We start from the raw sequence: 16,825 nt of genomic DNA, 5'->3' as shown, positions 1-16,825 counted from the left end.
CTAAACTAGAATTTCTTTGAAATATCTATGTATGTATGTATGTAGGTATGTATCTATCTATCTATTTATCTACCCATCCATCCTCTTAAGCCTCCTTTCAAAATAGAGTGAGCTATCATATGGACTAACAGAAAAGAGAGGAGTATCAAGACCAATCCCTGGCCAAATAGCTTTCCTGACTCTCTTTTTGCCTTCTTTTGTTTCCTTATTGCCCAGCAAAACTTCATGTCATTAAGAGTCTATTAGAGGATTAGAGGATTTTATGTTGCTGCTGTTGTTGTTTTAAAAAAAATACTTATTAACGCCTGGTCATAGATTTCAATTTCCGAGTTTTCCCTTGAATTTAATTTCTTTGATTAGAATTTCAAGTTACAAAACATTTTTTGGAACTATTTTATTGTAATTTAAGGTTGAGCAGATCACTTGAGAGACAAGCAGAATAGAAATAAAACAGCCTAAAGTATTTTTAAAAATATAGTTCCATTTGGTAGGGTTGGTAGAAATGCAGTGAATGGAAATGATGCTGTTTTTCTCACTTCTTGTTTGTTTTGAACCACAGGCTCCATTCTGATTTAGGAATCTTTCCTGCTCAGCATTTCAGTGATAATTCTCCCCATGGTCTACAAGATCCCTGTTCTCCTTGTTTCTATAGCAACAGTCCTGTGTTGCTTGGTTAGAAGCAATTTTCTGCTGCTGTGGTGAAGCCCTATTTTTTCATTCCTTTTTCTCTAGTTGCCTTGGTAACTAGCCTCTTCTTTTTCTGGTCTCTTGGTGTAAAACTCTACCCTCTCTTTTTTTCACTCTCCAGTAACAGTCACCTGGTCGTGACTTGGACAGAGCTATCCCATCTATGAGTGAGCATACTGTGTCATCATCAGACTGTCATCATGAAATCAGCCTCTCTTTTTCTTTATCTCCATCATGTCTCTGGCCTGCCATCTTTCTGGTGGTTGTCATGGTAACCATACCCTCTGAAAGTCTCCAGGCAAAAGCTCTACAGTTAACAACCATCATGTGAAAGTGTCTGCCAATATGTGGTAACACATCTCCATTTTAAATCCAGCCCCAGGCGGGTACCACAAATTGGAGAGAACAGGGCTTTTGATCAAAGAAGACTGGTTTGAGAAAGGGAGGTAACAGAGACCCAGCACTGGGAATGGTGCTCTCTAAACAAAACGTGCGGTTACAAGATTCATGCTGGGTCTTCAAGAGTGCTTATTATGCTAAAGGAGATTCAAATGATAGGGAAATATATTGGTAGTCATTCTAGGCAGAGCTGTCATAGACTTAATTTTTAGGGGTCACTTCTTTGACATGCAAGATCCCAGTATGAACTGAGAGCTAAGTGGAGCCAATCTTGGGAAGCAAGCAATTAGAATCTTCCCCTCCTTTTTTGTAGTGCTAGGGATAGAATCCAGGGCCTCGTGTATGCCAGACAAATGCTACATACACCAGTGAACTACATCCCAGCCCCAGCTGGCTAACAAGGGGTTAACAGCACAGCTATTTAGACATTTTTACACATTCCTGAAAATTTTTGTGCCCTTAGGCTGCTGCTACTACCTCTTTGGAGAGGCAGATGGGATGTTAAGAGTATAATAATAGAAACTGTTCAACAAATGGTGGTTGTTATGGGCCAGGCAGGGTAGGGTAGCAAGCACCTTTCAGAAATTATTTCAGTTTCTTGTTAGGGCAATCCGGAGAGGGATTCCATGATAAGGACACTGCAGATAAGAGGTAAATTAAGGGCTGGAGGTGTAGCTCAGTGGTAGAGCACTTGCTTAGAATCCTAGAGGTCCTGGGTTCAGTCCCCTGTAATACATCCCCTGCTCTAATATAAAAAAATTAATGAAGGTGACACAGCAGATAAATGACAGTTTAGATTTCAGGAATTCTGGTCTTCTTGTCTTTATTTTTCCCATTCTCACTTTAATCTGAGAGCTATTACTGCTCTATTTTTTCTGCCTTCCTTTCATTTCCTCTTCTAATTTGGTGGGTTGTTGTTTATTTGCTGTTTTCCTGTTTTCACTCTATGTCTTGCATCCTTTAGTTAAGGGGATGGAACATTTTGTCCTGCCCCCTAATTCTCTCTGAAGTTGCACTGAGAATGAAAAGATTAGAGCAGATCTGATTCAGGGAGACTGCCACATCCCTGAGCTCACAGTTTCAGGGCTAAATAGGCAAATCTCCTCTCTATTAAATTATTGGGTATCTCTGTTCGGTGGTACCAGGTATGTGCTCAGCACTGGAAATTTAGCAATGACTAAGGCAGAATTTGTCCTTTGTTTTCATGAAACTAATATCTAGGAGAAGTCAGACATTAAGAGGCAAAATACTATTTTATATTCTAATTAGTGCTATGAAGAAAAAGAAATATAGGAACAGATCTATTTTACATGGGGTTTATCTCCCTTGTAAGGAAGCCAATAACTCAGGATCTGACACCTGGTAGATGATGGCAGCCACATTAACAAGCCTGCTAAGCTTGGGACCATTGTCCCGTAGCTCACTCCTCCCGCAGCATCCTCCCTTTAGAACGCGAGGTCCGCGCCGGCGCACTGACTGTTGCCATGGGGCTAGCTGCTCGGGCGCATGCGCAAGTATTTCCAAGATGGCGGCTGCAGCGGCTGCGCGAGCAGTTCCTGTGAACCCTATGTTTGGGGGCTTGAAACGGACGCTGCCTCTTGTAGTGATTCTAGGAGCTACTGGCACTGGCAAGTCTACCCTGGCGTTGCAGCTAGGCCAGCGGTTGGGCGGCGAGATCGTCAGCGCCGACTCCATGCAGGTATGGTAGTGCGGTTGGCCCCGGGCCTAGGAACCCCAGAGCCGCTAGTAACTTGATGGGGGGAGGAGTGGACAGTCAGGGGCGCGATCTTTAGTGCGTGAACCCGAGGCTGGGGGAGGCGGCAGGGGTTAGGTTAGGTGTTATATACCAGAGGTCCACGGTACACTAGACTCAGTGCCGAGTGTTTTTCGCTTGATCTGATTAACTTCTCACCACATTACAGCGTGGTGGATACTATTATCCCATTTTCAAGGTTCTAAGGAGGTGAAACGACTTTCTTCATGTCACATAGAGAATAAGTGGAAGAGATGAGATGTTGTTTGAATCTACATGGTTGACAAATAGGTATCTAATAAATACCTTTTTTCTTGCTTTGTTTTGAGACAGTGTCTGGCCATGTGGTTCATGCTGACCTTGAATTCACTGTGTAGTCCAGGTTGGCCTCAAACCTGTGGCGATCGTCCTGCCTCAGTCTCCCGATGATGCTGGAATTGCAACCATGCGCCACCACTCCCAACTCCAATAAATGCTTTTTGAAATGGAAATTATACCAGGGCTTTTGCTATAAATTTTAACCCTAACCCAGCGAGATCAGGATAAGTGGAATGATACACTGCAATGTATCAGCTGGGGCAGTGGAATAGAACGGTTAGGGGATCTCAGTTGTGGTCCAGAATCTGCCATTGGCCACGTGGCTTCAGATTAACAGTGCCTTTTATTTGGAAGTTATATCATTAACAAATGAGATCATGCTGTTAGAATGGAGAGCAGGATGGCCTGCTCTAAAGGTCAGGCTGAAGCTGAGGTATTTAACCTTACTAGCTGATTTTGTCTTGAGAGGGTTTTGTCTTTTTCTTTGAGCTGAGAGGCAGAGAGGATGTTGTATTCATTGCATGTGGGAGCATTTGTGTTTGATTGAGAGTGAGTGACATTTTGGGTGAATCTGATGGAAGAATTACTATTGCTATTTGTTGAAAAGAATTTACAGTTAGTGTTCACAGGAAGTGAAATGTTGCAAATGAAATACTTGTGACTGAGTGCCTGAACCTATCATCTGATGGATACTTGACCAGGAAGAGCAGTTGTCTTTCAACCCAGCCACCAGCCTCCTGGTGTGATTTCTACCCTGTTAGTTTATTTGGGGTGAAAAAGACCATCTGCACACTTGAAATGTAGGATGACTAGGCAAATATTTGTGTGCAGTCTATTTTGTGCCAGCTTTGGGAAATAGTTTAGCTTAAATTCCAGTGCTGTCTTCCAAATTATGCAACTTCAGCATAACCTCTTCATGCCTTTGTTTCTTCTGTATGTGGGAAAATATAATATCAACTGAACAGTATTGTGATGATGTTAGTACAGTATATAATATATAACACGTAGTAAGGGCTAACAATATGGTAACTGTTGTTACCTACAGGATCCTATTGCATAGACAAGACCATAATCTCTGTACTTTCGGAGTTTTAGTCTGGCTAAATATGAAACAGCTAATGAACAGAGCCTACTAAGTATTTGAATAGAGATAAAGTATTTATGATGCTTTACAAGGTGGACAAGATAGGGAAAAGAAAGATTATATGCAAGTGCTAGTTTGTATGATAAACTTCTAAGTATTACAAAGTTTCCCTGAGAAAGAAGAAATCAGTAAAGGCTGGCACTATCAGTGAAAGCTCTTAAACAAGGACTTGAAAAATAGGTTTGGCTATGTAAGAAAGAAGAAAAGGCACATCACAAAAGGAGCATGAGGGTTGTGGTGTATATTTAGGACAGTGAAAGGTGACTTAGGCAGGGAGATAAGTAACATTAAGACAGTGTGTAAGCAACGTTTATGTGATGACTTGGACTTGGTGAGGGGCACACAAAACATTCAAATATGGTGTAATAGATCTTTGGCCTGATACCTTGGAGTCTTGATTAATATGGGCTTCAGTAAGATGGAATTGCACTAATAGTATCTAAGGATCATTCCAGTCCTTGTGTTCTGTAATTTCTGTGATTCTGGTTTGTAATTTCTGTGTTAGTGGGGATGAAGGGAAAGAGGAAGATGTAACATTTTGAAGATGATAGCATGTTATTACCCTACTAGTATGAGTTGGTCACCCAGTGGGTAAGAAGAGAGTAATGTGCATAGTGTGTTTCTGGATTCAAGTTTGGGTGCCTGGGATGGTAGCAAACCTGAAAGTCAGGAAATCTCGTGGGCATGGTGGGATGACAGCAGGTCATGCCGGGAGAAGCCTAGTTAGTGGATATTTGAAGAATGCTACAGATATTAACTAACTGTAGAACTTAGGTGTTCCTTGGCCTTGTGGCCTTGTGGCCTCTGCTGTTCTTCAACCATGTGACTTGCTACCTGTCTTTGTTCAGGTCTTCTTTCTGTTTTCACCCCTGAGATACCACACAGGCCCTGCCGAGAAGTTGCTCTCAATAAATCATCTTGTTTACATCTTATGTATGTATTGCGTCACCAGGGATAGAACGCAGGGCCTTCACACTGAGGTATATCCTGAGCTCTTTTAAATTTTTTTTTTTTTTTTTGAGACAGTCTCGCTAAGATGCACAGGCTGGCCTTGAGTTTGTGGTCCTCTTGTCTCAGTCTCTGAGGGATTTATAGACAAGGGCTACTAGGCCTGGCTGTCTGAAATACTTCTTTACTCATAGCTGTATATTATAAGGATAAAGTTGCTGTATGTCTTGCTCAGTGTAGAATAGGCCATGTCAGTAGGATACTTTATACCTCAAATAGTGCAAATGAAATGGTAGATGTATTTGGTGAAATATTTTTATTAAGATAGTACATCTTAATATGTTTGCATTCTTTTGTGGTTATAAGTAACTGCAATATGCCAGATTTCTTTGATCCTTAGGATGCCATTAGGATTAATAAATACTTGAAAATTGCTGAAGATTATTGAACTTTCTGAACTGGTTATATATTGTTTAATTTTGATTATACCCTGGATATTCTTTTTTTTTTTTTTTTTTTGTCTTACCGGTACCAGGGATCAAACTCATGACTGCCTGCTTGCAAGGCAGGCGCTTATGCCGCTGAGCTAAATCCCCAGTCCCTATACCCTGGATATTCATAACATTTTCTCTTGACCCCATTGGAAAACTTTGACTTTTGATTTTCCTTTTAAGTCAAAATAATGATGTGTTCATGCCCCATTCAGTTGGGTATGCACAAGTCTTCATTTCTGCTCTGGCTCACTGTCCACCTCTGTTAGGGTAGTCCTACTCTGCTTGGTTTTTTAGCTAATTTAAGGAGATGTAGTTTTTTGGTAACTTGAGGTTGATTTGAATTGTATTTGGTAGCTGAGCATGGTGATGCATGCCTGTAATCCCTGCACTCAGGAAGCCAAGGCCGAATTGGAGTTGGAGGCCAGCATGGGCTACCTGCGATGGTGTCTCAGAAAATAAAAAACAAAAACAAAAGTCAAAAAACTCAAATTTGGTAAATATGTGAACAGAATGGCTTTTTGTGTTTTTGATAATACTAAAGATTGCATCCAAGGCCTTAAGAATGCTAGGTGAGTGCTCTACCACTGAATTTATATCCCTAGCCTGAAAAAATGAGGTGTTTTTTGTTTTTGTCGTAAAAATGGCACTGGGAATTGAACTCATGACCTCATGCTTGCCAGGCAGGCTCTTTGCTGCTCAGCTATATCACCAGCCCTAAAAAATGAGTTTTAATATTGGCTCACCAAGTCCTTGAAAGGACATTTTCAGGGGCTGGGGATTTAGCTCAGCGGCATAAGCGCCTGCCTTGCAAGCAGGCAGTCATGAGTTTGATCCCTGGTACCGATAAAAATGAAAAAGACAAAAAAGAAAATGAAAAAAAAAAAAAGGACATTTTCAGTTTCAAATAAATCCATAAGCAAAATAGCAGTAACAACTCAAAAATTATACAGCATTGTTTATAAAATGCTTATACATGCTAGTGATTGAACCCAGGGCCTTTGCACTAAACTATACCCCCAGCCTTTTTTTTCGAGTCAGGATCTTGCCAAGTTGCTAAATTGCCCAAGCAGGACTGAACTTGTGATCTTCCTGCCTCTGCCTCCCAAAGTGCTGGTTTTACAGGTTTTATGTGACACCATACTTGGCTTTTGTTTGTTTTTGTCTTTTGTGACAGAGTTTCACCATGCAGTTTAGGCTTTGTAGCCTAGGTTGGCCTCAAACTCACAGCAATCATCCTGCATCAGTTTCCTGAGTGCTGGGATTACAGACATTTACTGCCACGCTCTGCTCCATACCTGGTTTTTAAAAATGAATTTTTGAAGACAAAAAACATGGATATTTCCCTTTTAGGATTACTTAATTTGTTTTTGAGATGAAATTTACTGTGTTGCCCAGTCTAGTTTCAGATTTAAGCAGAAAAATTTTCACTTTATGTCACATCTGCTATGCAGAAATATACAGTAGAGAGGAGTCCCTATGCAAGTAATCCCTCAGAAAGCAGCCCCAGCACCTCACTCCACAAATTTCAGGTTTATGGGCCTAAGCAATCCTCCCTCAAGCTGCTCAAGTGGCTGGAACTACAGGCATGCCAGCAAGGCTTCTGGACAGTATTTTTACATTTTAATAATCCCTTAGGATATGCTGCTCGGGATTTTATATTCAGAAGTGTGCAAGTAGCTAAAAAGTAATTATAATATAGCCTTAAGATTTCAGTCATCTTAGATCTTATACTTTTTTTTGGTACTGGGGATTGAACTCAGGACTGCACACTTGCAAGTCAGGCGCTTATGCCACTGAGCTAAATCCTCTCTTACACTTGTTTTGTCACCCTTTTATCGTACCTTCAACTATGGAATTGCTCCAGGGCACTCCCCTAGGGGGCATTTCCTTTTCAAAGTAAGTCCTGTAGTTAAGTATTTAGATGATATTCTGTAAGGTAAAATGACTGGAGTTGGTGAGTGTGGGAATACAGAGAGATAATTTTATCTGAGAGCCTCTGATACACAATGACTTGCTTCTCTAGTTACTTAGCATCTGAAGGTTATCCCTGGCCCTTGGTTTCCCATTATTCTGATGCATGTGATTTGTGGAGTGAGGTGTTAGAGCTGCTTTCTGAGGGATTACTTGCTTAGTACTCCTCTTAGGTTCTACTGTATATTTCTGCATAGCAGATGTGACTAAAGTGAAAATTTTTCTGCTTAATTTTCTGATTTTTTTTCACCCTCCACGCCCACTTTTTAAACAAATTATAGGACATTAATGTTCTCATTCAGAAGTAAGAGCGTGAATTCAAGAAGGGACCCGTAACACAATCCGAGTTTTCCAGGATGGAAAAACTAAGGTACCAAAAGATTAAAGAGCTGAGCAGAGATCAAACTGCAGGACACCCCTACACCTGGGAATTGGATCTGGGTCTTCTGCATTTGCAGAGTCTGATCCATTGCGGAAGATGATACTGAAGGTCTTCTTTTCAGGCTGAGCCTCTTCTTGGCATGTAAACTCAAGGTACAATGTGTTGCCTTCAGTGACTGGATGAAACATTGTACTGAGAACTTGGAAGGCGCTTGCCAAACATGTCTGTAAATACAGACTACTAACTAAACACTAAGAGAAAATAAACAAAGTGCTCTGTTTGGGTTTATAGAGAGGAAGTATCTCTGATGCCTGAATTCTTCAAGGCCTGTGGGGAAGCAGTAGTCAGACATAGAAGCACAGTTCCCTTTGTGTTTGCCCAAACCTACAAGAGGAGGAGCAAAGGATTTTTGGCAATCTGACTAGTAAGCAGGGTATGTGTCATCTCATAGATGTGGAACTCTGTGTTCTTTTTCTCTGCTTTGGGACATAATCTAGGAGCAATGTTTTGTACTAAAAGACTGTCTATTTAGTGGTGCTCAAAGGAAATCTGGGATGTTGCAGGGGAGGGATCTGAAAGGAGAGATGAGACCCTTTTTTTTTTTTTTTTTGTCTTTTTCTCAGTCCCGGGGATCGAACTCACACTTGGAAGGCAGGTGCTTATGCCGCTGAGCTAAATCCCCAGCCCCTATCGAGAGACTTTTTGCCGTAACTGGCAGAGGCAGTCTTTTAGAAAGGGCTAAGCCCCTGGGTATGGCGGTATATGCCTACAATCCTAGTACTTGGGAGGTTGAGACAGGAGAATCACTATGAGTTTGGGGCCAGCCTGGGCTACATAGTGAAGACTGTCTCAAATAAATAAATAAATAAATAAATAAATAAATAAATAAATAAAAATAAACACACTGAGCCTGACAAGAGGCTAAGAAGGAATTCTCAATTTTTTGGACCTCTAGTAAATATGAGCTTTTAGATGTCTTGTTTACCTCCACTGTAAGTAAATTTTAGTTTTCTTTTGGCTATACGGGGTAGTTTGTACATGCATGGTCACTTTTGCAGCTACAGAGAGAAGTTTGGAGTCCAAATGTTTTTTAAGGAAGGAGAAGTAAGTACTGGCCAAGTGGGAAGCCACAGGAGAGTGCAGATGGGAATTGAAGATTCAGATTCATGAAATGAGCTGCTGTCCTGATACCTAAGTGCCTGGGGCCAGTGTTGAAGCAGCTCTCTTCCCAAAAGAATTACATGTTTGCAAGGTTAAAGTTACTTAGGACATGTAGGAACCCATGTATTTGTTCTTGTGTGATTTAACTGAATTGGCTTCTTGTGTAATTTGTTTGTTGGTACTGTGGAATGAACCCATGCCTTTGCACTGAGCTAAATTGCCAGTCTGTCTTTCTCTTTTCCTTTCCTTTTCTTTCCTCTCACACTCTTGCTCTCTCGCTCTCTCACGTTGTTACTTTGAGAAAGGGTCTTACTGTGTAGCCAACTCTTTTTTATTTATTTTTCTTTTTTGTTTTTGAGACAGGGTCTTGCTAAGTCACTAACTTGCCCATACTGGAATGACCTGCAGTGTTCCTGCCTCAGCCTCCCAGGTTTTGGGATTACAGGCATGCGACACTATACCAGGAATTTTATATTATTTTATAATTTTTTCTTACTGAGGTGAAATTCCCTGTAACATTAAACCTCTTAAAATAAGCAGCTCATAGGGCTGGGGGTTTTAGCTCAGTGGCATAAGCACCTGCCTACTAAGTGCAAGGTCATGAGTTCAATCCCGGATACCAAAAAAAAAAAAAAAAAAAAAAAAAAAGGCAGCTCATGGACATAGTCAGTTCATATAACCACCATTTATCTCTGCTTGCAAAATGCCTCTTTTGTCCCCCAAAAAACATCTTGTACCTTTTAAACATTATTCCCTCTTTCTCCTTCTCAGTACTCATCAAGCACCAGCTGCTTTCCCTATAGATTTCCCTGGGTTATATGATATAGACAGTGTTATACAGTGCTAATCTGTGTGTCTGAATTCTTTCACTTATGTTAGTCGTAGCATGCATCCATTCTTTATTCCTTTTTGGGGGTTGAGTAACATTCCAGTATATGTGTGTACTGTGATTTGTCCTTCTCTTGATAGATAGATGTTAGCATTTTTTTTTAGATAGGGTCTTGCTATATAGTTCAGATTGGCCTTGAACATGCTATATAGCCTAAGCTGACCTCAGACTCATGGGAATGCTCTTGCCTCAGCCTCCAAGGTATATGTCCAGCTGGGCTGTCAGCTTCTTTTGGGCTGTTGTTTATATTGGTGCTGGGGATCAAACTCATGACCTAGCGCTTGCCAGGCAGGCGCCTGTGCCACTGAGCTAAACTCCCAGCCCTTATTTTTTATTTTATTTATTTATTTATCTTACTATATAACCCAGGCTGACTTTAAAATTGTAATCTTGCTGCCTCAGCCTCCCTAGTGCAGGGATTTCAGGTGTGTGCCCCCACCTCTGGCTCCGAGTACTGTTTTTACTTATTTAAATTTTTTTTTCTTTTTTCAAGTATTTGAATATAAACTAAGGAGTAGAAGTGCTAGGTTGTGCTGTAGTTCTTTCTTTAATTTCTTCTTCTTCTTTTTTTTTTTTGTCTTTTTCCTTTTAATCGGTACCAGGGATCGAACTCACGACCGCCTGCTTGCAAGGTGCAAGGCAGGTGTTTTTGCCGCTGAGCTAAACCCCCAGCTCCTTCTTTCTTTAATTTCAAGGAGCCACTTGTTTGTCACAGTGGCTGCCTCATTTTACAGTCCCACCAGCACTCTACAAGGGGACCAGTTCACGTTTCATCCAGCTCTTGTTATTTTCTGTGTTTTAAAATTACAGCCATCCTAGTGGGTGTGCAAGTGGTATCTAATTGTGGTTTTCACTTTTATTTCTCTAATGACGTATTTGTGGACCATTTATGTCTTCTTTGGAGAAATATCCTCTTAAGTTCTTTGCTTATTTTGTTTATCCTGTTTGTTTATTTTTAATTGTGTGCGGTGCTGGGAATTGAACCCAGGGCTTTGTTTATCTAGGCAAGTGCTGTACTGCTGAGCCACTGCCCTAGGCCCTTTGCTCATTTTTTTTTTTTTTGTCTTTTTACTTTTTATCGGTACCAGGGATTGAACTCATGACTGCCTGCTTGCAAGGCAGGCGCTTATGCCACTGAGCTAAATCCCCAGCCCCCTTTGCTCATTTTTAAATAGGTTTATCTTTTCGTTCTGAGTTTCACATACCATATTTTAATATATACTGCCATACTGCTTTAAAGAAAAGTTGTATGAGTGGTGTGTGTATGTGTGTGTGGTTTTCTTTTCTTCTCTCTCTCTCTCTGTCTGTCTCTCTTTTAAGAACAAGGTCTAGTTTTGAACTTACTGTTGTGACCCAGGCTCACCTTGAACTTGTGGCGATCCTCTTGCCTCAGCTTCCTGAGTGCTGGTATGACACAGGCCTGTGTGCTATCATGTTTGGCATCCCTTAAATTTCAGTGTATTACTCATTGTATTTATGCTTTTCAAACTGATAAACAACTATAGTATATTTTAATTTTATTTTTTAGGGAGGCTAAGTACCTTTACAAACTTAATTGTCTTTTGTGTATATTTTAATTTTCTGTTCAGACTTGTTATGTCCACTTTTTTTTTTTTTTTTTTTTTTTTGTGGTACCAGGGATCAAACTCATAGCCTTTTGCTTGCCAGGCAGGCACTTATGCCCCTAAGCTAAATCCCCAGCCCATGTTCACTTTAGTATAATGATTTTCATTTTGTATTTATTAGTTTGTAAGAGTTTTTTCTCTATTGTGAATTTTAACCCTTTGTACCGTTTCATGTATTGGAAGTAGTTTAGTTTTTCAATTAGTCTTTTGTCTTTTGACATTTTATTTTATTTTAAATTTGTATGTATATGTTTTATGAGATGGAATCTTTATATATAGTTTAGGCTGATCTTGAACTTACCATATGTAGCACAGTGTAGCATTAACCTCTTGGTGATCCTCCAGCCTCGGCCTCCTGAGTGCTGGGATTACAGGAATGTGCCACCCTGCCTGGCTAAATTTGTATTCATGTATACTCTTTTAAAGAGTACTAGTTAGTTTGAACATTCTTCTAGGAAGAATTTATTTCTGAAGTTTATAATCACATGGGCTGTTGGAACTTCCACACTGCATAAAGAATGTCATTGATTCTCTTGTGTCAGTGAACATGCACCAGGGCTCTCTGGTCTTCACAGTGCAGGTTGCTCTTCCTTCAGAGCCCCCTGCACACACTTGGAGTCCTTTACTAACAGTCCTTGGTGATCGCAGGTAACCGGGACCCTGCATTGTCCAGGCTTGCAGATTCAGCTATCTCTGGCCAGTATCTTTCGCTGCCTTGTTCTTTCTTACTGCTTGACCCTCTGGTTCCCGTTTGTATCTCACTGTGTAGCACCATATTTCTAATAGTGGTACTCAACCTTTGCTGCACTTTAAACTTGCCAAGAGAATCTTAGAACGGAGTTATTTTTCTCTCATTGCTGAGAGAAAATACCCAAAGCCCAAAGTTAAGGGAGGAAAGGTTCAGTTAGCTCATTGTTTGTAGAGGTTTCAGTCCAAACTAGGGTGGCGTGGCAGAGGAAAACAGTTCATGGTGGGCAGAAGACAGAAAAATCAACAACTGCCCTTAACTGTCTTTTGTTTTTGTTTTGGTCTTTTTGAGACATGGTTTCACAATGCAGTTCAGGCTGACCTTGAACTCAATTTGTAGCCAGGCTGTACTCAAACTCGCAGCAATAATCCTGCCTCAGCCTCTCAGAGTGCAGGGATTACAGGCGTGTACCACCATGCCAGGCCTTAACAGTGCCTTTCTGCCCCTTTTATACTCCATCTAGGGTATGCCAAATGAATCAGTGAACTGATCACACACCCTTAATCCCAGCATTACACACTAGATCCAGCCACCTCTGGAAAAGCCCTATGACCATATGAGGCTTTGAGGGGGCATCTAGACCCAGCCATAACACATCCTGAGATGTATGCTATAGCAGTCACTAAGTATCTGGGGTTTTTTTCTTTTTTTTTAGTACCGAGGATCGAACTCAAAACCTCGCACTTGGCCAGACAGGTGCTTACCTCACTCAGCTAAATCCCCGGCCCAATATCTGTTGCATAACATTAAATGATTCAACTAATTCCTCAAATGCCAGTATTTTTCCTAATTTACAGTCTGTCTTTACACTGAGGTTTTCATGTAGTTTGGTAGACATTTTTATTTATTGGCAAAACTAGGTTTTCCTCTTGGCCCTGCTACTAACTCACTGTGTAACACTGGACAATCATCAGCCCTCTTTGAGTCTTAGTTTCCTTTTGAGTGTGTTAGGGTAGAGAAGCTCATTGGATTAGATCAAGGATTGACAAACTTTTTTCTGTTAAGAGCAATAGTAACTATTTCAGACTTTATGTGTCATACATTGCCTTGATATGCAAAGCCCCTTTCATTTAGCTCTAATATTGTATGGTTCTTTCAAATCCTAGCCAGGAGTCTCACCTCAAAGAGCCAAGGAAAATCTTGTTTAACCACCACCAATTAAATAAAATGTCAAGCAATTAATGTAATACTTATCATCTGCCTGGCACTACTCTAAACATTTTACATATATTAACTAACCCTCAGATTGACCTAATGAGGAGTGTAGGTGTTCTTATTATCCTCATTTTACAGATTGAGGCAAAGAAAAATTAGATATTTAACTTGCCGAATGAAGGCTTCAGCTGGGCGATACAGCCAGACATTTTGGCTCCATTGTGCTATACAGACACTTCGCATTTAATAACCAAGTTCTGTTCTTGTTAGATGAATTGGTCGCTAGATGAAGAGTTGTATACACTATGTAAATTACTATGTTCAGAACAAAGAAATGGTCAGAAGAAACTCTAGTTTGATGACTTTGATTTTATTTGTATAACTCTTACATGAAATACTGTAATGTGTAACAACATAAAACTACAGTGCAATCAGCTGGAATTACAGTACTGCATAAACAAGATGTACTACACAAAAAAGACATTGAAGGTCTATAAACAAGATGTACAGAACTGTACAAAAGAAACAAGACAGGTCATAAGTCTGAGTAGCATGTCTCTGTTGTAAATCTGAACAGTTGTTAAATAGGTAGATAACTGAATGAGGAATGTCTCTACCGCCTTTCCCTAGACAAGACACTTGCAAATAATTCTCTGTCATATGTAACTTAAAGTAACCTAACACTGGAATTTGCCAGGATTTTTTTCCTTGGGCATCTCAGGCAAGCACTGTACCACTAAGCTACATCCCTACCCAATTTTGAGATTTTATTTTTATCTCTTTATTATTTATTTATTTGAGATAGAGTCTTGCTGTGTAGTCCAGGCTGGCCTTGAACTCAGGGCGGCCCTCCTGCTTCTGCCTCCTAATGTGGTATTACAGACATGTGCCACCATGCCCAGCTAAGAGTTTATTTTGAGACAAGTTCTCACTAAATTTCTCAGGGTGGTCTTGAACTTGTGATCCTCCTGCTGTAGCTTCCCAAGTAGCTGGGATTACAGATACAAGCCACCATGCCTAGCAAAAATGGGCCAATCTTCAGGCCCTAAAGTTAGCCATCAAATGGCAGCTTTATTTTGAATTTAATTTTCTCAAACTGAGCCCTTTGTTTCTGTGTCAGCATTATAATTGTGTGGCATTGTCTGTGTATGTATTTCTAAATTCCATGTTTACTTTTGAGAATCTTAAAAAGATTCAGTGTATGGCAGCTCATTTCAGTTTCTGGAATTTAGTTTCTCCTTGCTTAAGAATTCATTACTTTAAGCACACAAACCTCAAGGCAGTGTCAAAGGAGGATAAAAATGCTACTGAGAAGCAGCAGCAGAAGCAGTGTGGTCAGCTTTAGTCCCCTCTTTTTTGCCAGCCAGTTACATGGTGAGGGGAGCTCTCTGAGTCTCAGCATTTACAAGTAGAAAACACAAGGTGATCGAATTGGGTGGATGATCTCTGAATTTCCTTACATTCATACTTCTGTAGTATTTCCAGGCAAAAATCTTGGTAGCTGGTACAGAAAGTGTGCATTGCACACCCTTTTTTGGTACTGGAGATCAAGTGCACTACCTTGCACTTGCCACAAAACTTATGCTGCTGAGCTATATCCCTGGTCCTTGTTTCTGATTTTTTTTTTTTTTTTTTTTTTGGATATCCAATCCAGGACCCTGTGCTTGCTAGGCAGGCTTTTATGCCACTGAGTTGTATCCCCAACTGTCTTTCTTATTTTTTGAGACAGGGTCCACTATGTAGTTGAAGCTGGGCTTGAGCTCACTATGTAGTTTAGGCTAGCCTCAAAATCATGGCGATCTTCCTGCTTCAGCCTCCCGAGTGCCAAGATTCTCATCCTTTTTAATTTAAAATATGTGTGTTGATGTTGTATTCTCTGTCCCAATCTAATCTCTGTTTATTTAGATGTTAAAATGGTTTTCTTTAACCACTTAATAAAATAGTCTGGAAAGATACAGCATTTACATATTGTGCACTTCTGAATCTGAAAAATATGACCTTATAAAATCCTTCCCCCTTTTCCCTTACCCCATTTTCCATTAAGAAAAATAATGTAGGGCCGGGTATGTAGCTGAGTGGTGCAGTGCCTGCCTGGCAAGCACAAGGCCTTGAGTTTGATTCCAGGTACCAAAAGGAAAAAAAAATTGCAGCTCACTACAGTTGTTCACTTAATTTTATATGAGCATGCTCTTTGAGGCTGAGCAAACCCAATGACTAGTTTGGGGTCTGGGTTTTACTCAGTGGCTCAAGTGCCTGCCTGGTAAGTGAGAGATGGTGAGTTCTATTCCTTGTACCAAAAAAGCAAAGCAAAACAAAAACCCCTGACTGGTTTTCAGCATAAAAAGAAAATATAAAAACCTCTCAGAGTAGCTGTAGCCACAAGCACCACCAGTGAATATTTTCAGGGAAAGCAGGAAATAGGTCAAAGAAAAGCAGCCATAGGAAAAATAAAAGTCATGATCTGCATTGTGAATTCTGTACCTGTCCTGTTATGACCCTGACTGAACAAAAGGTCCAGGGCAGGACCTCTTGCTTTCCAAGCATTCTAATCTGCACAGTTTGTTAAGTATGTCTACGAAGAAGTTTTGCTGACTAAGGTGTTATTGTCATGATGTTCCTATAGCCAGTTTATAGTTTCTAACCAAGTGTATCAGGGTTCACTAGAGGAACGGATTTAATTAAAAAAAAATATGGGGCCAGGGATTTAGTTCCACGGTGTAAGCACCTGTCTGGCAAGTGCAAGGTTATGAGTTCGATCCCTGGTGCCAAAAAAGAAAAAAAAAGATTTACAAGGCAAGTGTACAGCACTTGCCCACAGAGTCGGGGGGGGGGGGGCGGGTAGAGTACAAAAGACCTGGAGCTCCCTGTGGTCTCCTGTGAGGTCACCTCAGGGAGCCGAAGGGTCTGCACTGGCAGCTTGGAGACAGATGTGCCATGGCCATGGCGAAGACCAGCTCCTTGGAAGAAGCCCTTCTTCCTTTTTCTATTCTGTCCAGGCTACAAGCCTATTGGCTGGTGCCACCCCCACCCAGGGTAGATCTTCCTTTTTTTTTTTTTGTCTTTTTCGTTTTTTATTGGTACCAGGGATCGAACTCACGACTGCCTGCTTGCAAGGCAGGCGCTTACGCCACTGAGCTAAATCCCCAGCCCC

The 16,825-nt window shown here is 40.7% G+C and overlaps 1 protein-coding gene across 2 annotated transcripts in view; it reads left to right on the top strand.

Moving 5' to 3' along the window:
- The first annotated feature begins 2,580 nt into the window (after positions 1-2,580).
- Trit1 (tRNA isopentenyltransferase 1) overlaps positions 2,581-16,825 on the top strand; it is a 62,091-nt gene continuing 47,846 nt past the window's right edge. For both annotated transcript variants that reach the window (XM_063236165.1, XM_063236164.1), the window contains exon 1: positions 2,581-2,785. In XM_063236165.1, coding sequence (XP_063092235.1) covers positions 2,612-2,785 — 174 coding nt within the window. In that variant the 5' untranslated portion in view covers positions 2,581-2,611. The remainder of the gene's footprint in view (positions 2,786-16,825) is intronic.

Source organism: Cavia porcellus, unplaced genomic scaffold, assembly GCF_034190915.1.
Source record: "Cavia porcellus strain 051 isolate PalLab524CR breed Dunkin Hartley unplaced genomic scaffold, mCavPor4.1 scaffold_25, whole genome shotgun sequence".
Lineage (NCBI taxonomy): Eukaryota > Metazoa > Chordata > Mammalia > Rodentia > Caviidae > Cavia > Cavia porcellus.
The sequence above is the reverse complement of the archived record's forward strand: the minus strand, read 5'-3'. Positions and strand labels throughout refer to the sequence as shown.